The 24,011-nt window shown below is 47.6% G+C and overlaps 1 protein-coding gene across 1 annotated transcript; it reads right to left on the bottom strand.

Moving 5' to 3' along the window:
• Positions 1–1,490: 1,490 nt before the first annotated feature.
• Positions 1,491–4,842, bottom strand: LOC123093524 (calmodulin-binding receptor-like cytoplasmic kinase 2). Its single transcript, XM_044515507.1, has 6 exons — positions 4,462–4,842; positions 3,503–3,765; positions 3,246–3,414; positions 3,066–3,155; positions 2,205–2,497; positions 1,491–1,993 (listed from the first exon to the last, which is right to left on the bottom strand). The coding sequence occupies exons 1-6, from the start codon at positions 4,712–4,714 to the stop codon at positions 1,775–1,777; spliced, it is 1,287 nt and encodes a 428-aa protein (XP_044371442.1). The 5' UTR covers positions 4,715–4,842; the 3' UTR covers positions 1,491–1,774.
• Between the last annotated feature and the right edge of the window lie 19,169 nt (positions 4,843–24,011).

Here is a 24,011-nt window from a genome sequence, read left to right as displayed (position 1 = left end):
GACCTATATAACACCAGAGAAGGCAGAGAGATGGAGACATTTTTTAATCGAAGGCAAAAGCTTTATCTCATTCATTAAGTAAGAAGATAGTTGCCCGATTAATTTACGGAAAACCGGACGAAAACCGTTACATGCTTGGCCTCGAAAAACAACCAAGCCACAACCCCATGATACAAGCGGACTACTCCCAAATCATAAGACCACAAGACCAAAGAAAGATAGAAAAACTCTCCCATCACGATACCCCTACAATCCGCTTGCACATGAAATTCAACTTCACAAGTGAGCCCCCACATATCGAAGGTAACTAGAGGAACCAACATCGGCAAAGGCCACGGACCTAAGCACACCCGTGATGACATGTCCAAACACTGAGAGCTATCCATCAAGCAGCTGTCAACGCCTTTCCTATAGCGCCACTCTTTTTACTTCTGCACTTGTTTGATTTCTCCTTCAAGACGACAGGACGAGAGCTAGCACCACCACTTTTCTTATCCCTGTTGGCCTTCTCCTTGAGGAGACACCCAATTGCCTTGCTGGATCCAGGGTTAGCAACGTCCAAGGTAGCGAGGGAATCACAAATCTCTTTCGCTACGAGAGCCCCAGGCACACGAGCCATCGCTCTGGGTGCGACAACCACATCACCTACAGGAACCATGTGCCCAATGGACTCGGATGAGCAAGACATTGCAACTCTGAATCTCCCTTCTCCTCGAAGTCGAGCATCTGGCTGGGCTCAAGGGGTGGTAATGGCGGTAATGCCACAACTGAGATCTCAAGGGGGTCCACCTTCAGTTGCTCGACGGACAGATGCAGAGTGGATTCCCCACACAGCTCCAGAAGCTCGGGCATCATCTGTAGCATCGGAGCCGCAACCACATTGATGCACGAACCCTCAGAGGCAGATAACGACGATCTGACCCCAGCACGAGGAGAGAAACGTCCATGAAGCCCATCTCCACTCAAGGTTGACATCAGGCACAACCATGGGGCGCGGTGTAGGAGCGGTTTGCAACACAGGTGACACATGAGAGAGCCCGCTCAGAACAAACTCAGCTCGCTCTAGAAAGTTCCCCATCTGAAGCATCCAACCCTGCATGGAGTCAACGACGTCGGCAAAGGTTGTACCGTTTCCTCGAGTCGAAAGGAAGCCATGTCAAGTAGCTCAGAGAAGGCAGAGAGATGGAGACATGGGGTTTTGCTATTTTATCTAGTGGAGCAAGATGCACCATCACACACATGAGCGAACACAAACAGATTTGAATACGAATATACATCTGTAATTTCTTCCGCGGTATTTTCCTTGCAGCTCTGTAGTTTTCTTCATCTGTAATTTTCTATACTATGTCAAACATTGACAATGACGCACACAAGCACCCAAAAAGTAAGATATACCACTGCTGTTGAATTTTGTTCATCATATACAGGAGAACGCATCAAATACATGGGAAATGCATGCTCTCCTCAGAAATCATCCTTCTTCTATAACATACAGACACCATCGTATATTCAAGTCATGTTTGAAATTGCTTGTGCTTGCTATGGCGACTATTCTACGTGTACTGCTGTGTAGGAGAAACTTCAATGTAACTCTTCCTAGCTGATACCTAATAAGCACACAATTTCTAGGAAGGCCACAGGTCCCATTCACAGCTTCGCAGACCGTAGCTCAGCGATCGGTTCATCCATACCTCCATGCTTTTAATTGAAGTGAGGCAAACTGGCATGTTGTTGCATTTTGCTTTCTTGATTGCTCCACAGGAGCTGCCTTGGTTCAAGAGGAGGTTGGTTGAGCCAACTCCCTGTAATCTTTACGTATACTCCACAGGATCTCTGCGCATCGCCTCATGCTCGGCCGGCTCCTCTTCTTGGGAGCTAGGCATTGCAGGGCCAGCTCGTACATCTTCTCAATTGCCAGGTTGGTCGCGTCGTTCACTTCTAGATTTGGATCCAGTGTTAATATCGCATCGCCCTTTGAGAATTTTTCCATTGCCTGTGCCGACCATAAATGGAGCAAACTTAATTAGCAAAACCAGATATATGGATCAGTTGTCGATCTTTATGAATTATTTTACATACTCCCTCCGATCCAAATTAATTGACGCAGCTTTAGTAACCATTAAAGCTAGATCGGAGGGAGTATTTCATTTGATATTGAAAACCATTAAAGGTAGAAAGATAATATAAGAATGGCACAAACTAACCCATTTTGCTGTGACACGTTCGACGATCGCCCTCTTAGGTTCGATCGGGCGCCTCCCAGTAACCAACTCCACTAGCAACACTCCAAAGGAGTAGACATCACTCTTCTCAGTGAGCTGGTATGTTCTTAGATACTCTGGATCAAGGTACCCAGCTGTTCCTTTGACTTGAGTAGAGACATGTGTAGCGTCAGTTGGAGCCAGTTTCGCAAATCCAAAGTCAGCAACCTTAGCTCGGCAGTTGTTTGTGAGAAGAATGTTTGAGGATTTGATGTCCCTGTGGATGACCGGCTGATCTGCATGGGAGAAATATATGGTCAGGTCTTAATACTGCAACGAATCATATTTTCCCCTGTTTGAACTGAGATATTTGACATAAAAACTATGGTCCTCTTCCATCACCAATTACAGTTCTAGTCTAAATTTGGTTTCGAGAGTCGAATCCCAGTTTACATATAGGCTTATTTCCTATTGGTACTAGGAATTATCCTAGGCTTGGTTGTTAGTTCCAGAAATATTCAACATGGGTTTCACCATTTCAGCTTATCTTCTATCTGAAGCTAAGCAAAAGCAGCCAACAGATACAGTAGTACTCTGTTTTTCCCAGAAGGATTCTGCAGTATCAACGTATCTGAGCTAAAACAAGGAACTGCTGAATTAAATTCTTAATGATCTTTCTTTAATTTCTTTTCCGGGCTTTTTTTCCGAGCACAAATAAATATTGGCCACCCGGTGTGCCAACATATTTGCCGAACCTTTCAGATTCAAGAAGAAAACAACCAAAATAAGAACAAAAATCGTCCAAACAACTTGACAAACTTGAAACCAAAATGCAAGGAAACATTAATAATTACTCTGCATTACCAGAGTAGGTGTGAAGATACGTAATAGCGTGGGCCACATCGATCGCGATTTCCAACCTCACGGAGAACTCCAGGACTTTTCCGTTCAGACCTGCATACGTCTAAACTCGGTAAGATGGAATTAGCAAAAACCATGGCATCATACACATAGGAGCAACGGGCAGGATCCTACGATTGTTACCTTCAAGGTGCTCCCGAAGATTGCCATTGGGAACATACTCCACAATGATCAACTGCTCACCACCAAACTCAAGGAACCCATGGAACCTAACCAGATTCAGGTGCTCGATGCATCGCAGCATCTCTATCTCGTTCCGGAACTCGTGGCCCATATGCTTGTCATACATATTCTGGAAAGAAAAGGAAACAAACTGTGCCATGTTATGTAACAGTCACCAAGCTATGAGAACCGATCATAAGAAGTAAGCCCTTGCAAACCTTCTTGGCCCGTTTGACGGCGACGAGGGTGCCATCGCTGAGCTGACCCTTGTACACTGTCCCAGAACCACCCTGCCCAATCTTGATGTTGGGCGAGAAGTTCTTTGTTGCTTTCTGGATCTCTGGCAAGGTGAACTTCCTATCGCCGGGTACCTCCCTTTCTGAAGAGTTCCTGAGGGTGGAGCCATACAGCCCCCTAGCTGATCTCCTGCTCTCGAAAGTGCTCCCGCTGGTAGAACCTTGAGAGCTCAGCGACTGCGAGTCTGTAGATTCATAAGAAAGAACCGTCACATCTGAAGTTTACAGAGAACCTAACCGATGATTCTTGTAAGCAAAGTGTTATTTGCATAGTCTGATGAATTGAACAGTATCCATTCCATTCCAGGATATACCATAACGAATTCAAGTGTCACTCAAGAGGCTGTCATCAGTGACGTGAGGCCTTGTTAGCAAATGATACTTTTCGATGGTGTTTTCTTACTTTGCGAAAATCAGAGAAGGGATTAGCAAACGATAAGAACATTTTGGCCAAGATGGGTTATGGTCGCTGATTTAGTACTGTGCTAAATCAGCGAGAATTAATATAAATAGGAGGGAGTGCATGTAATTCGTAGTATTAGAAAAGTACAAACTAATGGAGAGAGTGTCACACACCTCTGATTAAACTAAGGCTCAAGAGGAGAATGCATATTTTATTCGTATTGCCGTACATGCGACTGTACGAGGGGGACTCTTTCCTAGCGTTAGTACACAAAACAGTGCTCTGCAAAGATCCTAGAAGTCGCAGTTCAATTGAGTACAAAGCTGAAGGACGCGTTGACCAGGAATGGTTGACGAACAATATACTACTATCACACAACGAGATTAGAAGATGATGAAAAGTGGCGTTTTGGATCAGAAGGGCACACACAGGAGCCACTGGAGAAAAAGTTCAGGGAAGGCGTGCGCGAACGACGTACGCTGGTGGGAGGCGTCGAAGTCGACGTCGGAGAGGGAGGTCTCCGGCGAGCGCGCGTCCGAGGGGGCGAAGCAGGAGCGGAAGGCGTCGAGGAAGGCGGCGGCGCCGCGCCCGCTGCCGGACGAACGGTCGGACGAGACCGTGGTGGTGGCGACGGAGTAGCGGGAGAGGTCGTCGCTGGCGCCGATGAGGTCGCTCATCGGCCTCCTCCTGGGCGCCGAGCCGGCGCTGTTGCTGCTGCTGCTGCTCCTCATGGAGGTGGCGTGGCGAGGCGGCAGCCGCGGAGAGGAGCGGAGCGGGACGACGCGCTCGCTTCGCTATTGCTGCGGAAAGCGGTGGCTTTGATGGACGAGGATTGATTAGTTTGGCGCGTCAAGGTGGACTAATTCAGGACTTGCGAAGGAGGAGAAGACCCGTAGAGGTGGACCACGGCTGCATGTAGGCCTAGTCCCTCGCCCATGTCCAGTATCTCTTTTTAGTGAAAAAGATTTTTTTTAACAGACACCGAGGAGGGATTCCCCACCTGAATTTGATCTAGGTCAAAGAAAAACTATCCATTTATATAAAGGGAAACCGGATTGAAAATCTGAACAAGTCGACTGCATTTATGTGGAAAGCCGGTCCAAAGACCGAAAAAGCAATAACAAGGGTAATAGAAGAAGAGAAAAAATAATAGGCGCCCATGACAAAGCATGGCCTAGCTAGCAGATACAAGGGACATCACGAGAGACGTGAGTAGACTTGGGATGTCGTCCAAGGATCACAATAACAAAGACTTTGCAAATAGACTATAGCACCGGCGTGCGTATTCGAACCCCGGGGTGCAACACAAAAGCATCCACCAATCAACGAGCAGCATAGCATGACCACATGCTCAAGAAGAATTGGAGCAATGCAAGTCCAGAGAGAGGAGATGAACACAAACCTTGACTGAGAGCTCCGCCGCGGGAAATTGAAACGATTAGCAAGTTAGGAAGCATTTTGCGCCATCATTTAGCAAAGATGAACCGAGACAACACCAAGAGCATGAAGCTCGCCGGCTTGAGCAAGCATCAGCACGGACAGCGCAATACACAATGGAAAAGGTGGATGGATGATAGCAAAGGGCTCGGATGACGTCTTCAAGAAGGTAAACGACGTCTGTGGACGACGTCGTCAATGGACTTTCGGCCAGAGGCCCATATCGAGCGGGTCAGGTACAGGTCAAAAGGACCACACCCCCAAGAAAGTGGGCGGCATCCGATTGGTGTCGGCGTGGTCATCTAACGCACGAGTCATAGGGGATTTCTCCCAAAGCAAGTACCAAATGCAGGCCTACATCGAGGCCTCCATCCAATGGGAGTCAGCGGAGCGATGGGCGTGTGTCGATGGAGAGGGCAGGGGTAGGAGGAAGCGGGGGCGGGGGGTGACCGGAGGTGGTTGTCGATGTGGTGATGTACATGGAGAGGGTCGATGGAAGCTGAGGTGTGGATAACCGCCGAGAATGAGGCTCCAGGGAGGAGATCCGACATCGAGCTGGATACGACGAGATCCTAGTGAAGCTTAACCCTGTGGTAGATGGCGGGAGGGATTAACGACCGCATGGAGGACCCGGGGGGAGGGGAGGTCGGTATGCCATGGGATTGTTAAGTGACGAGGTGGTTGGTGCGGTTGGTTTGGTGCAAGTAAATCAAGAGAAAACTCAAAAATGAAAAGAAAAATTGCCTATACAATAAAAAGACGAAAAAACACCTAAGAACAAGAAAAAAAATTAAATAGGATAATTTATGACACAAGTTAAGTGTAAAAAGCTGCTAAATGAGGTGAATGATGTCACAAACGTGTGCCTTTGATCCAGATTAGTTGGTGCAACCTCTGTACGATGTCCATTTTACATTTGCATTGTATAGAGGTTGCCTGGATTAATTCGGAATGGAGAGAGTAGTAAAGACAAAAGCGATTGACCGGAAGACTAATTTACAGCACACATATTAGTGATGAGGAACCTAAAAATCGTGCTAGAGGTGCACTATGGCTCACCAGTCATGGATCAGCTAGTGGGACAAGCTAGCGTTGCCGTGTGGAGCAGGAAACGTACTAGTACTACGTGTGAGTGGAGCCAAAGTGAGCGAGTCAGTCAGTTCAATTTGGTTCGTCCAACACCTCGTCTTCGTCTACACGTGCCTAGGCATGCATGTGGCCCGGCCGGCAGCCCACGGGTGGATGGAAGTCGACGGCGCGCTGGACTGCTGGTATAGCCGTAGTGGCAGAAGTAGAAGAAAGCGTGGCTTCGGGGCTTGGACACCGAATGCAGCGACCGGTGAGCGAGCGGTCAGCAGTCAGCAGCGGGCTAGTCTCTGGCTGGCAGGCAATGTCCCCCCGCTGGCTGCAGCTGTGAGCGAGTTTCAGACCCTCCGTCGGTTGCGGCGTGCGGCCAGCGCACGTCTCCATCCCGTGCGCGAAACGGCCGCGCCGGCGTAGGCATGCCACCGCGCGCTACGGCATGCCACCGCGCGCTACGGCATGCGTGACAACGTGACAGGACAATAGCGCCCGGCCGGCCGATGGCGTGCGCATGCAGGTAAAGTCGTGCCGGCGCCGCGTGCTCCTGACGTAACAATGTAACTACAGAACGATCGCCTATTCGCCTTTGGTTTGGTTTGGTTTGGTTTGGTTTGGATTGGAGTTGGAGGCTTGGAGCTACACGGACGGCATGCATGGAGCGAAGCATGCGTCGATCGGCAGTTGACCAAGGCAGGCACTGGTGCACGAGGTTGCAACTTACAAAGCACGCGGCCGGCCGGCCGGCCGAAACCATGCACGCAGCCTAGCTGGCGTACGTACGCAGGCCGCACCGCGGCGCTAAAAAACTCGTGGCGGAGCCGAATGTGGTAACTACGCCGTCGGCGAGCTCCTTCTCCGTCAGGATGCGCTTCGGTTGGTTCTTATCGACGACCGTGGCTGCACGGTGGACGCCCGTTCCCTGCGCATCGAGGAGGTGATCGACATCGGGTACATCATTCCCTTCCCTTGTCACTTTGCTAGGGTTTGGGATCGCCTTCCTCCCCCTGATCCTATGGTTCGGCCACCGGAGCGTCGTGGCGCCGGCGCGGCCGTGCGCGGCGAGCCGTCGTGCTCGCACGCGGGGGCGGGGGTGTTGGGGGCGGTTCAGGGCAATCGACTCGGTACCCCTCTCCTGGCCGGTCCGGGGATCCTGGGACGTCGCCCGGCAGAAAACCGCTCCACCCCTCCGGATCGGGGGACACGTGGAGACTAAGGAATCTGACCGCCATGAGCGGACCGCGGATAGGGTTTCGTTTCCTCCTCCTGGTATAAATCGACGCGCCGCTACTCCGCGCCCCCCCCCCCCCCCCCGCTTTGGATCTGGAAGAATGCCTCACCCATTTTTGGGATAAGCCTGAGAGGGAGAAACCGAGGGTTCATCCTTCCTTCGGTTGGTGGGAGGGGAAAATCCATGGAGACCACAGATCCTTCGCTCAAGTTGTTTCTTCTCCCCCACCTAGATCTGCTCCTTCTTCTCCCCGTGAACCACCAAAGATGAGAGAAGAGGGGTTCGGTGCGGGTCGTCATGGCCACGGCGCGGGCCGGTTCAACCGGGGCGAGGGGAGAGGCCGTGGCTATGGCGGCCGCGGCCGGTTCGGAGGTGGCGGCGGAGGACGGGTGCATGGCCGTGATAGCCATGTCTGGACTCGCAAGACGGCGACGGGGGCTTCCTCCTCCAATGTTCCGTCTGGATCTGACGAGTCTGGTTTCGAGCGATGGGACAAAGCTGCTGGTACGCAGCAGGATGATCTGACTCAAGATCGATGGGGAGCTGAGGAGGATGGCTCGAACCCTCGCAACAACGACAAGATTCTCTCTCCTGACAAGATGCATGAGCCCCCTGGTATTCCTGATCATTTTGTTTCCTCCTCTGAGCTTTGTCAGATCTGTAGTCATGTGGGGCACTATACTGCTAAGTGTCCTCAAGCTCTGTGCGTCAGATGCAAAAAGAAAGGCCATCTTTCAGTGATCTGCACTGATTTCCTCCCATGGGAGTGCATACCTGTGATGTGTGCGTTCCAAGCCAAAGGGCAGGGGTTCCATTATATACATGATTATTCCGTTGGCAGCCAGTCCAATGAGAGGATAGTCAAGGTCATCATTACTATTGTTGAGGGGGAAATTACTACGAAACAGCTGGTAGATGCGTTTGAGAACTATATTGGTCAGGGGTGGAGATGTTCGGCTCACTGGATTGCTCCCAAGCAATATGTGATGCGCTTTCCTAACCAAAGAGAGGTGGATAAAGTTCTGTTTGTTGAATACATTCCTCTTAGATCCTTGGGAGTAGTTGTCCGTATAACTCCTTGGTCTGAGGATGTAGAATCTGAGGGTCTGCTAGAAGTTGCTTGGGTGAAAATTAGTAAGATCCCACCTAACAAGAGATGTGACAAGAATGTTGCTTACATTGGGGGATTAGTGGGGGTAACCCTGGACATTGATATGTCGACCCTCAATCGTCCCTCTTCTGTGCGTGTCAAACTAGGATGTCGTCAGGTTGATAAGCTGCCTACTTCAGCTGAAGGATGTTTAGGGGGACGGTTTTATCGATTTCAATATGAGGTTGAGGAGGTACTGGTGAGAAACACCATCCGTGAGGAAGAACCGATTCAGGTTCCGCATTACGCTGTCCCGAAGAATGGTACTCCTAAACGCAAACGTAATGACACCCCCCCTGGGGGAGATGAAAAGTCCTCAGAGAGGACTGATAAAGCTAATACCTCCTCCTATCGTGGTGGCAAAGCTTGTTGCTTGCCGTCACTCAAGGATGAGGATCAGATCCCTGCTGACAGTTCTTCTTCTGAAAGTGACAATGGTGGGGCTAACAGTCCTTTGCTGATTGAGAGATTGGCCCTGGAAATGGCTGCTGGCACAATGCAGCAAGAGGATGAGTACTTGTTGTCTCAGAGCGACATATGCAAGCATGATCCTGTTGATTGTGTGGTTGCTGATCAATCTCTACAGGTGAATGTTTTACCTGCTAGTTCCTCTTCTGTTTTTGCAAATTCTTCAGTTACTAATTCAGATCAGATTTCTGAGGTGGTTGGAGATGTGGGACCTGACCTAAAGGTGTCTATGGACTACACGGTACAGCTTCCTCACCCTGATTGCGAGGAGATTATCCCCACACCCCCTCTCGCACCTGAGCTCCACCTTCGATTCAGCCAGCGCAACCCCCACCTACAGCATATGAATATGGAAGCAAGAGCTGCGAACCTGGTCAATGCCAAGAATCTGACAGGTAAAACCAATCCCAGTAATAATAATGCTTTTGCTGCTCTGGCTGATTCTGAATTAATATGCCGTGCTTCCAAGATGGGGGTCCTAATCCCTGATAACGAATTTTCTTGTGTTAACATTTTGAGGGAATTAGAGACAGTTAGAGCCCATCTGATTGAAAAAAAATACAAATCCTCAAGCTGGTGAGGTTTTTGTCGTTAATGGTCTTGGCAAAGACACCCCCCTGAACTTAACTTGGCTTGATGAGGACGAGATTGTCAATGATAAGTTAATTAAATCCAAATCTGCAAAGAAGAATAAGAAAAAAATAGACATTAAGCTTCCTAGGCCTGTGACTATGAGTCAAAATAAGAAGAAGGATGGTGCTGATGTTTGTGGTGGCTCTACCCTGTCTGGTAGGGCCACCAGAACTAGAAAACAAACGAATCATTCCAAATGAGTGGTCTCATTTGGAACTGCAGAGGGGTGGGCAAGAAGGGAATGGCCACCTGCCTCTCTGATATCGTTAGTGACCATTCCGTTGATTTCCTTGGGATACAAGAAACCTTGAAGAAGGACTTTACTCCTAAACTCCTTAGAAAACTTGACCCCTTCAACTTGTTCCACTGGGAATGGATCCCTACTATCGGGAAATGTGGGGGCATTCTCTGTGGTATTCGCATTAGCAACCTGGAGTTGCTCAAATGCACCAAAGGGGATTATGTCCTGCAAATGCATGTTAGAGACCTTAAGACCAAAAAAATCTGGAGCTTTCTAGTGGTTTATGGTTCTGCTCATGAGGAGCACAAGGAAGAGTTCTTGATGGAGCTAGCCTCTTTCTGTCACAACACTAACGTTCCCTATATAGTCGGGGTGATTTCAACATTTTGAGACATAATGGAGAGAAAAACAAAAAGATGCATAGATCCAAATCTGTTGATCTTTTCAATTCTATCATTAACACTATGGGGCTTAGAGAAATTTATATGAGTGGTGGCAAATACACCTGGTCCAATAACCAGTCCCATCCTACTCTTGAAAAACTCGATCGGGTATTGATGTCTGACTCCTGGGAAGAAATGTTTCCCTTGGTCTCTTTGAGAAAATTGGTTAGGGAACTGTCTGATCACAATCCTCTTATTCTTTATCCTGATGGGGAGAAAAGAGCGCCTCTAAGTCTCGAGAATTTCGCTTTGATCTATCCTGGCTTAAAGATGACAGTTTCCTCGGCCTAGTGACTAATATCTGGAATAGGAAGGTTGCTGCCTCGGACCCCATTGACATCTTAAACATCAAGCTGAAAAGATTTAAATCTTACTTTAAGGGGTGGGGCTCGGATAAATTTGGGCATGCTAAGAGACGTAAAGAAGACCTACGACTCGAGCTTGAGCTGTTGGAAGAGGCAGAGGAGGATGGCCCCCTCTCGCCCAAGCTCTATTGTAGGAAATCTGATGTCTGTTTTGAACTTCATGAGCTGTTGGTCGCTGAAGAAATCTACTGGCTTCAGCAATCCTGCGAATGCTGGTTGCTTCGAGGGGACCGCAATACGGACTACTTCCATAAGATAGCCAATGGCCGTAAGCGGAAAAATACGATCCATGCTCTCAAATGCAGGGAGGTGGAGATCGAGGGCACGGATAATCTGTTGGCCCATGCTACTGATTTCTATAAGAATCTTTTTGGCCCTGCTCCTGGCAACTTATTTCATTTGGATCCTGACACTTGGGGAGAGGATGAGAAACTCTCAGCCAGAATTAACGCCGATTTAGTTAGAGAGTTTTCTGAGGTTGAGGTCAAAGATGCTCTGTTTGACATGGACATCAACAGAGCCCCGGGGCCTGATAATATTCCTGCTAAATTTTATCAGTGCTGCTGGGAGATTGTCAAAGGTGATATTATGAGACTTTTTGACAGCTTCCACAAAGGCACACTGGATGTGCGACACCTCAACTATGGCATCACTACCTTACTCCCTAAAATCTCGGGGGCTGATCGTATACAGCAATTCCGACCTATCTGTCTTCTTCGTTGCCCCTACAAGTTGATCACTAAGGTCATGGATAGGAGAGTCTCTAGGTACGCTGACATTCTTATTAGCCCCACTCAGAATGCCTTTGTTAAAGGCAGGAACATTATGGATGGGGTGCTGGCCCTCCATGAACTTCTTAACTACACCCATGTCAAAAAGAGAGTCGGGGTGATTCTCAAGCTTGATTTTGAGAAAGCATATGACAAGGTCAATTGGGACTTCCTACTTGAATGTCATAAGATGCGAGGCTTTGATCCCAAATGGTGTAGTTGGGTTGAGCAAATTCTGCGCAATGGCACAGTCAGCATCAAGTTGAATAACTGTGTTGGGCCTTATTTCCAAAGTGCCAAAGGGGTACGCCAGGGGGATCCCTATTCTCCTGTTCAATATGGTTGTGGAGTGCCTCACTAAAATGATCAAGAATGCCCAGAACAATTATCTTATTGTTGGGTTAGCTTCGGATCTAATTCTACATGGAGTTGCAGTACTTCAATACACTGACGACACAATTATCTGTCTAGAGCATGATATTGATAAAGCTGTTAATCTTAAACTCCTGTTGTACATGTTTGAAATGATGTCTGGCCTCAAGGTTAATTTTCACAAGAGTGAGATATTGACCGTTGGGGGGGGGGATGCCCAGACAACCAAGGCTTATGCTGAGCTTTTCAAATGTGATATAGGCCAATTCCCTCTTAAGTACCTGGGCATGCCGGTGAGCTACACGGCCTTGAGAAATTCTGACTGGGATTTCATTGTTGATAAATATCTCCTTAGATTCGATGCCTGGGTTGGTAATGCTGCCTCTATGGGAGGGAGACATACTCTCTTAGACTCGATTGTTACTCAGCTCTCTCTTTACCACATGTCTATGTGGTTGATGAACAAATCTTTTGTGGAAAAATTGGATAAACATAGAAGGAGATTCTTCTGGCAGGGGTGTAGTAAGAAAAGGAGATATCACCTGATCAGAGGGAGTAGGATCTGTAGATCTAAAGACAAAGGGGGGCTGGGTATTAAAGACTTGCGCAAGCAGAATATTAGCTTGATGCTCAAGTGGTGGTGGAAGTTAGATACCCAGAATGGAATCTGGCAAGATATTGTCTGGGCTAGATATATTCGCAACCAATCTGTTGCAACTGTTAGTTCTCGTTTCTCTGACTCGCCCTGTTGGAAAAACTTGTTGAAAATCAAAGACCTGTACATGATAGGCAAGAAACTTCAGGTAGGGGCAGGCAACTTAACCAGGTTGTGGAAAGATTCTATTAATGGTTTAACTCCTTTCCAAGCTCAATTTCCAAGCTTGTTTGATATTTGTGTTGACCAGGATTGTACTCTAGATAAACTGAATTCCATAACCTGTTCTAGCTTCTTTCGCAGAAGATTGAACGCTGATTTGTCTGATCAGTGGTGTGATCTTCAAAGCCAGGTGCGCAATATGAATCTTGCAAACACCCCTGACTCGGTGTATTGGTGCCTGAACAAATCTGGCAAATACACTTCCAAATCCATGTATAAATGGCTCGAAAAACCCCTTAACGGATGCAACTATAGGTGGATTTGGAAAGCCAAGATCCCCCTCAAAATTCAAATCTTTCTTTGGCAACTATCGCAAGATGTCGTCCTAACTAGGCAGGTGATGCGGCATCGAAAATGGCCAGGGAACCCTGTGTGTTCCTTCTGCCAACATATTGAAACCTCCCAGCATTTATTTTTTGAATGCTCTATTGCCAGAGTGATTTGGAGAGCTATTGGAGTTACCCTGGGGACTGATCTCTGTCCCAAGAACTGCTGGCAATTTTTCGTTTGGTGCTACTCCTTCATCCCTGATTACGAACGTTTCTATACAGTGGTCTTGGGCGCAGTTACCTGGTCCATTTGGCTGGCGCGGAATCGTGCTACCTTTGAGAATAAGATGATTAAATCTCCTTTCGAGATTGTTTTTACGGTGGTTTCCTTCCTTCTTTACTGGGCAGGGCTTCAGGCGGGAGACGACGTCAAGCAGCTCCGGGCAGGGGCGGAGATGATTCGCGACGGGACGATGATGTTGATGCGAGCCTGTGATGCGACTATCAAGATTGGAGACTAGGTCGCCGGCGGTTTCTCTTTCAAAGTTCTTCATGCTCGCGTCGTTGCCTCTTTTCTCTATTTGCCTGGGTAGAGGGCTGCTATCTTAAGCGGCGGCTTATGTTGTTTTGCTGTCATACTATCCTGTGGCTTTTGGACTTTCGGTTGTAATAGGTCTAGTTGTTTGGTGCTACTAGGTTTTCGCCCCATAGTGCCCGTTGCGATGGCGGGCGGGTGCCGTGGGTTTCCTAGTAGTGCGTTGGACTCGCTCTCCCCCTCTCCCTGTTCTTGAACTCATCCCTGTTCCTCAGACTGGTTGTATTTCCATTCTAAGTAATGGAAAGGGGGTTAGCCCGATTCAAAAAAAAGTCAGCCAGAACCATTTTTCTAATTTTCTTTAAAGGACAAAAGCCATACACAACACAACCGTTACAAAGACGTAGCACCTGAAACACAACAAGAAAATAGAGAAAGAGAACCGGAGAGGAGCTCAGTCAAACGACATTTTGTTCTTGGCATCACCGTTAGATCATACTCCCTTCTTCCCAAAATATAAGGCGCCGGTTGACTTTTTTGGTCTTCGTTGCAGAACTTCGACAACAAGAGCAAGAGTGAGTGTTGTTGAATTAGTCGAAAGATATCCGATGCCTAGAAGACGTAAAGGGACAAGTCACCAACTTGCCTTCCAATCACTCCCCATCGTGAAGAACTAGGGGAGTCACAGTCGCCGCGAAGGGCATCCAACCGCCAAGGGCACGTCGCGATGAAAGTGAGCGACGCAACACCGAAGTGCAATGCTCCACCGAAACAACCCCTGCACCTCCTCTTGACCACCCACAACCACCATAACTAAAGGAGTGGACCGGGGCACTATGCAAGGCAACGAAACCTCAAAACGTCAACAAAGAACATTGAACGTTGAGACCTCACCACCGCCACGAACACCCCTGGGAGAAGGTCGACCATGGAACATGAAGGGGCAAAAAACTTAGCTGACATGTTGTCATAGAGCACTTCATCCACCACCGACATACCTCCCCAATGACTGCAAACGGACCAACCGAGACGTCAAGACAACCAATAACAAACCAATGGCCACAAGACGACCACCCCTATGAGGTAGTGACGTCTATGGTACCATCGCTGCCCAGTCTAAAGATGGATGGATATAAGGCTTTCAAACGAAGCGCGTTGTGAAGGAAATATGCCCTAGAGGCAATAATAAAGTTGTTATTTATATTTCCTTATATCTTGATAAATGTTTATTATTCATGCTAGAATTGTATTAACCGGAGTCTTAGTACATGTGTGAATATATAGACAAAATAAAGTGTCCCTAGTATGCCTATACTTGACTAGCTCGTTAATCAAAGATGGTTATGTTTCCTAACCATAGACATGTGTTGTTATTTGATGAACGAGATCACATCATTAGAGAATGATGTGATGGACAAGACCCATCTGTTAGCTTAGCATAATGATCATTAAGTTTTATTGCTATTGCTTTCTTCATGACTTATACATGTTCCTCTGACTATGAGATTATGCAACTCCCGAGTACCGGAGGAACACCTTGTGTGCTATCAATCATCGCAACGTAACTGGGTGATTATAAAGGTGCTCTATAGGTGTCTTCGAAGGTGTTTGTTGGGTTGGCATAGATCGAGATTAGGATTTGTCACTCAGTGTATCGGAGAGGTATCTCTGGGCCCTCTCGGCAATGCTCATCACTATAAGCCTTGCAAGCTATGACTAATGAGTTAGTTGCGGGATGAAGCACTACGGAACGAGTAAAGACACTTGCCGGTAACGAGATTGAACTAGGTATGATGATACCGACGATCGAATCTCGGCCAAGTAACATACCGATGACAAAGGGAACAACGTATGTTGTTGTGCGGTTTGACCGATAAATATCTTTGTAGAATGTGTAGGAGCCAATATGAGCATCCAGGTTCCGCTATTGGTTATTGGTCAGAGATGTGTCTCGATCATGTCTACATAGTTCTCGGACCCGCAGGGTCCACACGCTTAACGTTTGATGACGATTTGTATTATGAGTTGTGTGTTTTGATGACCGATGTTTGTTTGGAGTCCAGGATGAGATCACGGACATGACGAGGAGCCTCAAAATAGTCGAGAGGTAAAGATTCATATATTATAAGGTTATATTCGGACATCGGAATGGTTCTGAGTGATTCACATATTTTTCCGGAGTACCGAGGGGTTACCGGAACCCCCCGGGGAAGTGTTGGGCCAACATGGGCCTAAGGGGGAGAGAGGGAAGCCCGTGGGGGTGGCCGCACACCCCCCTCCTAGGGAGTCCAAATAGGACAAGGATGAGGGGGCGGCGCCGCCCTTCCCTTTCCCTCTCCCTCTCCTTCCTATTCCCTCCGGTGGAGAAAAGGAAAGGGGGGGGGGGTGAATCCTACTTGGACTAGGAGTCCAAGTAGGACTCCCCCCATGGCGCGCCCCTCCTGGCCGTCAGCCTCTCTCCCCCTCCTTTATATACGTGGGCAGGGGGCACCCCGAAGGTACATCAATTATTCTCTTTGCCGTGTGCAGTGCCCCCCTCCATAGTTTACTCCTCCGGTCATAGCGTCGTAGTGCTTAGGTGAAGCCCTGTGCGGATCACATCATCAACATCGTCACCACGCCGTCGTGCTGACGGAACTCTCCCTCGACCCTCTACTGGATCAAGAGTTCGAGGGACGTCATCGAGCTGAACGTGTGCTGAACATGGAGGTGCCGTACATTCGGTACTTGGATCGGTTGGATCGTGAAGACGCTCGATTACATCAACCGCGTTAACTAACGCTTCCCCTTTCGGTCTACAAGGGTACATGGACACACTCTCCCCCTCTCGTTGCTATGCATATCCTAGATAGATCTTGCGTGATCATAGGAAATTTTTGAAAATTGCATGCTACATTACCCAACAGTGGCATCCGAGCTAGGTCTATGCGTAGATGATATGCACGAGTAGAACATAAAGAGTTGTGGGCGATAATAGTCATACTGCTTACCACCAACGTCTTACTTTGATTCAGTGGTATTGTTGGATGAAGCGGCTCGGACCGACATTACATGACCGTGTTCATGAGATTGTTTCTACCGACGTGCTTTGCACATAGGTGGCTGGCGGGTGTCTATTTCTCCAACTTTAGTTGAATCGAGTTTGACTACGACCGGTCCTTGTTGAAGGTTAAAACAGCACACTTGACAAAAATCGTTGTGGTTTTGATGCGTAGGTAAGAATGGTTCTTGCTAGAAGCCCGTAGCAGCCACGTAAAACTTGCAACAACAAAGTAGAGTACGTCTAACTTGTTTTTGTAGGGCTTGTTGTGATGTGATATGGCAAGACATGATGTGATATAAATTGTTGTATGAGATGATCATGTTTTGTAACAGAGTTATCGGCAACTAGCAGGAGCCATATGGTTGTCGCTTTATTGTATGAAATGCAATCACCATGTAATTGATTTACTTTATCACTAAGCGGTAGCGATAGTCATAGAAGCAATAGTTGGCGAGACGACAACGATGCTACGATGGAGATCAAGGTGTCAAGCCGGTGACAATGGAGATCATGACGGTGCTTTGGAGATGGAGATCAAAGGCACAAGATGATGATGGCCATATCATGTCACATATTTTTATTGCATGTGATGTTTATCTTTTATGCATCATATTTTGCTGTCACATCCCTAGCTTCTGGTTTTCTCTGAGCTAGCTAGTCATGTGTTGCATCATGTTTAAATTTTGCCTAAAATTGAAATGGGGATGTTCAAACCCTAGCATTAAATCAACTCAACTAGGGTGAATTAAAATCTTTTCAATAAACCCAAAAGGTTCCTAAGAAAAGTTCATGATTTCTGGTTAAGGTGGAAACCTCTGCCAAAAATGATGAATATATTCTTAGGTCATTTTTGGATTGTTGAATTAAATCATATTGTATTTGACTTTGGGCATTTAAATACTATAAATAATTTAAATGTTCAAATAAATGTTGGAAATTGTTAAGGGTCACTGAAATAATTCAGAAAGCACCCATAATTGTTTCCAGGATTTTATTAAATGATTTGGTATTTTAAATCAAATCAAAAACAAAATAACAGAAATAGAAAAGAAATAAAAGAGAGAGAGAGAAGGAAGTTACCTGGCGCCCACTTACCTGGCCCAGCACGGCCCAGCCCATCTCCACTCCCCCCCGTCGTCTTCCTCTGCCAGTAGGCAGAGGCGAGGCGTGGCGCGCGCCCGAGAGGCCTCGGCCACCTCCTGCTTCCCCTGGCCACCTCCTGCTTCCTCCTCGACGCCCCGGAGACGCCACGCACCTCCCTGCCTCTCTCCCTCACTCTCCCGCGTCCTCATCCTCTCCCCTGGACCTCTCTCTCACTCGCCCGAACGGAGCCGCCGCCACCGACGAGCTCCCTCGCGGCCACCGCCACCCCCTAGCCTCGCCGATGCGCTCAAAGGCTCCGCCTCGACCCCCTCTTTCTCTCCACCGAGCCACAAGGTCCCGGACACGCTGCAACGCCGCCACCATCACCGTTTCCATCGCCGGCCGCCGAGGATCTTCACCGTCGATTCGCCGCCGTCTCCGCTTCCCCGAGCTCGTCATCTACCCCATCCGAACCACCGTGAGCTCCTGCACGTTTTGCCCCTAACCCCGTGGCTTGCCGCTCGCCGTAGCCGCCATTTCATAGCTGACCGTAGCACGCCGCTGCCTGAGCTCGTCGCCGGCGTAGCTCCGGTGACCATTTGGTCACCCTGGCATGCCTAACTCGCTCCCCGCCCCGCTAGCCTCTCACCTCGCTCGTTTGCGCACCGTAGCACTAACTCGCCCCAACCCCGAGCTCCAGCTGCCACCTCGGGCTCCACTCCGGCGAACCCCGGCCACCCCCGCACCTCCCGTTGGTCCCCCTAGATGCGCACGGGCACGGGCTACCTCCTGGTGCCCTTGGCGCGTCGATCCGATGCCCCTAGCGCAAGTCCGGCGTCCCCCGCCGTGCTCTGTGGTCGTCGCCGGCTAAACTCCGGCGAGAGCTGACGTGGCCGGTCATTAGGGCCTAACCACCCCGCTAACCCAGGCCTAGAGCCACTGACATGTGGGCCCTAGTGCCCCTAATCTTTAATTAAACTAAACTAACCCCCCTGTCTAACCTGTGTCACTGACGTGTGGACCCCACACGTCAGGTTTGACCTGGACCTGGCCGTTGACTCGCTGACGTCATGCTGGCTTCAGGCTGACGCAGTTAAATCATTTTCTGGATTTATTAATATTCAGGAAATTCCAGAAAATGCCTAAAACTTCTAAAAATCATAGAAATTCAACCGTAACTCCAAATTAAATAATTTATATATGAAAAATTATCAGAAAAATTCAAGGAATCCATCTGTACCATTTTCATGCATGTTAGAACAACTTATAGCTGCTGTTTAGCACAAATCAATTAAATGGCATTTGAATAATCACATATGGAGTTTGAATTTGAATCTTGTATTCAAACCAACTTCATTTAATCTGTTGCTAGTTGCATTAGCTCAAAACACATTCATATTTCCATGTCATGAGCATGCATCATATTGTGCATTGCATTGATTGTATTTCTTCTTTGTTGCCGGTATCTGTTCCCTCTCGATAGACGTGATACCGACGATGTGATCGTTGACACTGATGAAGACTCAATGTTATCTTCAGAAGTGCCAGGAAAGCAAAACCCCCTTGTTCATTCCGATACAATCCTACTCTCTCGCTCCTGCTCTCTTTTACTGCATTAGGACAACAATGATTCATCTGTTACTTGCTGCGGTAGCTGAACCCCTTTATCCTTTGCATGACCTGTCATTGCCACAGTAAATAGATGAAACCCACTAGCATGAGTAGGAGTTGTTTGAGCCCTGTTGTGCCTACTCATTCATGCTTGTTTGTCATGCCTGCTACTGCTTAGAGTTGAGTCAGGTCTGATTCATCGGGGATGAATCAGAGGTGTGTGAACATGTCCTACTGTGTGTGAGCTAAGTGTGTGAATACGATTTGGTAAAGGTAGCGGTGAGAGGCCATGTAGGAGTACATGGTGGGTTGTCTCATTGCAGCCGTCCTCAGGAACTGAGTTCTGTGTTTGTGATCCATGATTCAGCTACTACCACGCATTGGGCCCGAAACCAATGGACCCTCTCGGCTTCTTAATCACCCTTGTCCTCTGTCCAGGAGTTGCAAGTAGTTTCTGGTGTTTGTAGTATGCTGGAGGCCGTGGACAGCGCTGACCGTAGGGGTGGGCTGTGATGCGGTAGGCACGTGGCCGGGTATACCGGGCGCCCGTTTGGTGTCACGGAACCCTGTTCACATCGTTTGGGGCTGTGAGCGAAACTCCGGCCGGATCTCCTCATGGATGGAACCTGAATAGGCGATAAACCTGGACTAGAGACTCGAGTGTTTAGGTAGGCCGTGGCCGACACCCACGTTGGGCTTCCGCTTGAAGGTTGCCGAGTACATGTCGTGTAAACGGCGGTAAGTGGTGAGAGCGTGTGTGAAGAAGTACACCCCTGCAGGGTTATCATCATCTATTCGAATAGCCGTGTCCGCGGAAAAGGACTTCTGGGTTGCTTATATCAGTTCATAGACAAGTGAAAGTGGATACTCTAAAATACGCAAGATAAGCGTGAGTGCTATGGATGGCGTTCTCGTAGGGAGACGAGAGTGGATCCATAGTGGTGTATTGATATGGTGAATATGTGGACTCGTGTGCGCCACCTCAAAAGAGTTACTTGCAGTCGCAGTTTAGGTTAGCCACCGAGTCAAAGCTGGCTTGCTGCAGTTAAACCCCACCATCCCTTTGCTGATAATGATGCATATGTAGTTAGTTCTGATGTAAGTCTTGCTGGGTACATTTGTACTCACGTTTGCCTATTTTATGTTTTTGCAGAGAGACTTCGGTCTCGCTAGTAGTTCCGCGTGGACTTCGACGTTTAGCTTGTTACCTCAGCTACGATCTTGTGCCCTCGGCAGGATCTGATAGATAGTCAGGCTTCTCAGCCTTTTTCATTTATAGATGTCTGTACTCAGACATGATAGCTTCCGCTTGTGCTTTGATTTGTATGCTCTGATTGTTGGGTCTTGAGACCCATGTTTGTAATATCTCGCTCCTCGGAGCCTATTGAATAAAATACTTGAGTTGTAGAGTCATGTTGTGGTGCCATGTTGTATTTGCACATATCGAGCATATTGTGTGTATGTTATTGAAATGCTTGGTATGTGTGGGATCTGACATCTAGTTGTTTATCTTTAGTAGCCTCTCTTACCGGGAAATGTCTCCTAGTGTTTCCACCGAGCCATGGTAGCTTGCTACTGCTCCGGAACACTTAGGCTGGCCGGCATGTGTCCTTCTTCGTTCCTGTGTCTGTCCCTTCGGGGAAATGTCACGCGATGAATACCGGAGTCCTGTTAGCCTGCTACAGCCCGGTTCACCGGAGTCCTGCTAGCCCAGTGCTACAGCCTGGATTCACTCGCTGATGACCGACACGTTCGATGCTGGGTCATGGATGCCTGTCCCTGTAAGTCTGTGCCACTTTGGGTTTACGACTAGCCATGTCAGCCCGGGCTCCTTATCATATGGATGCTAGCGACACTGTCATATACGTGTGCCAAAAGGCGCAAACGGTCCCGGGCAAAGGTAAGGCGACACCCGTGGGAATACCGTGCGTGAGGCCGCAAAGTGATATGAGGTGTTACATGCTAGATCGATGTGGCATTGAGTCGGGGTCCTGACAGCGTTGGTATCAGAGCTTGACTGCCTGTAGGATTACCAAGCCAAACTGGTCGAAGTTGAGTCTAGAAATTCTTTAGTTATATAAGGGAATTGATTGTGGGATGGAACGTAAGGTTTTTTTTACTCCTTATACCTCATGCCCTTCTGATCTGAGTCATCTTATCTTTCCTACGGGGATTAAGAACTAAGCTATCTCTTCTTTCTATCAGGATCACGTGTTACTAATCCGTAGACTTATAGATTGTTGGACTTAAGCCTCGTTTCAGTTCCTAGTACTTCTGTATGTTAACTGTTGATCTCGAGACCTTGATATTGTGCCTCTGAGTGGTTATGCCACCATTTTTGTGAATGTCTCAAATCTTTTCTGAGCATTTACAGCCGTTATGCTGTCCGAGTCATTCCAGGTTTCTAAATAGTCTGATGCATTTGCAAATCCTTTCCCTCTGGTTTCGATGTTCCTTTATGCCAGCTCAATCACACTAATTGTTGAGTTGAGGTATTCTACTGCCTCGACCTTTATGTTGGAGTTATTATTATGACCCTAGGTGTCTCAGGGGATCATCTAGTAGTCTAGCCATGTTTTGTGTTCCCAGTGTGATGATTCTGGCCGTCATTATCGAAGCATCCCGCGATGCCATTTAGTTAGTAGGTATTCTATTCCTGGGTTCTTGAACCCGAGATCCACCCTACTTACTTCATGTTGATAGTAATTGCTAGCTCCCTTAGGTCATTAGTAACCTTTGCGATAGTCCTTGAAGTCCGTGGTATCTTCTTCTTCCAAATACCATGAACTACTTATGGCAGAAGTTCCTCGTTGAACTGAACGATCACAACCAGAGTGCTCTTGATGAGTTCTCCATTATATATTGTGGCTCTGCCAGTTCTACCTTTCTACATGGGTTATCCGGAAGAAATATGTTGAACTTCGTTCGACATGCTAAACCATGCATCCACAACTCAGGAAATCATATGTTCTTTTGAGTTGTCCCTCTGTAGTTGTATTTGACCTTGTCCAGCAGTTGATAGTCAAGTTGATGTCGTGCATTCGTGTTCACCGATGCTCGTTATTCTTGTGGTCCGTCAAGCCGTTCTAGTTCGGAATGACTAGGAGAAACAAACTCCAGTACCTCTTCCATATCCAGGATTGAGTCAAAGAAGTTATATGCCGCAGATCAAATGCCAATCCAGCTTTTGGTTCTGTTCTACCTTGGAGTATTACCCCCTTTATGTCAGAATTGTCATGAGAACTGCACCAACTCTCATGAATTTTGACGTAGTGATACTTCTCACCATCATTAGTCATTCCTCGGCCCTCGTGTTGATGCAACCGGAATACCGACAAATGAATTGTGATGTGTGAAATCAATACTCCCAACAACCTCGTTGCTTGGTAGTTAAAGGATAATAATTTCATTCTTAGCGTGTTGGTTTTTGAATCAGCCTTCTAAGACTGATCGTGCTACCTAGTCCTTATTTCGGTAGACCCTTCGATTGATGAGTTAGGATCTTGTCAAGTCCTCACTCATTTGATCATATCGTCTTGCCCTCAAAAGCGAGATTGTTCTCGAGCTTAGTAACATACCGGTGGTTCGTGATTTTCTGAATGTCTTCTCGGAAGTATCACCAGGTCGTCACCTGACCGTTATGTTGAGCCCGTGATCAAGTTGGTTTCTTATGGACCACCTTCTCTCCAAGAATCGGTGTTAGATATCCTTGAGCTAGTTGGTTAAGCTAGACAACAACTTGGAGAGTTGGAAGATAAAAGCTTGCCTGACTTAGTTCGTTCCAAAAGGGATATTCTTGTGTAGTGTGTGTTGAAGAAAGATGATATCTTCATCGATTGGTCCCTGTGATCAGTTGCTGGACCTATTGTCTTATCAATCCTTTGATTGAGTATGGGCCATCGTCAAATCAAATCAGAACCAACGATGTTCGTAATGTTGTCTTACTCGTGGTTGATCCCTCGAGCATACACCATTATATTCTTTGGTCTGACCAATGCTATCACTGTGTTCACTTAACTATGGAATTCCTTTTAAAAGGAAACCCGGATGAATTGTTGTTGAGCCCATTGACAACATCCTTATCTCCTCCATGATTTTGTTGAACATCAACCTAGTGTTGGAAACTTGTGTAAGCATTTCTTCGTGTTTCGTTCATGAAGCATATGTTTGGATGAAGGTAGTGACTTCCTTTAATTCATGTGCATCTGATGCAAGTTGCCGCCGTGGATTCGAGAAAGTCAATGTTGCTTTCTTTGGAATCATTCCAAATCAGTCATGCACACGTGCGAAGAATTCTGTGGTTTGAAGACTTGCAACCTTCAATCTATATGTATCCCTAGCACACCAAGCCACTGATTGATTTGTTCAAGGAGAAGGAGTTCCTTCATAAGAGCTAATCCGGACTTATGTAAGGACTTCG

The sequence above is a fragment of the Triticum aestivum genome, chromosome 4B, assembly GCF_018294505.1.
Source record: "Triticum aestivum cultivar Chinese Spring chromosome 4B, IWGSC CS RefSeq v2.1, whole genome shotgun sequence".
Lineage (NCBI taxonomy): Eukaryota > Viridiplantae > Streptophyta > Magnoliopsida > Poales > Poaceae > Triticum > Triticum aestivum.
The sequence above is the reverse complement of the archived record's forward strand: the minus strand, read 5'-3'. Positions and strand labels throughout refer to the sequence as shown.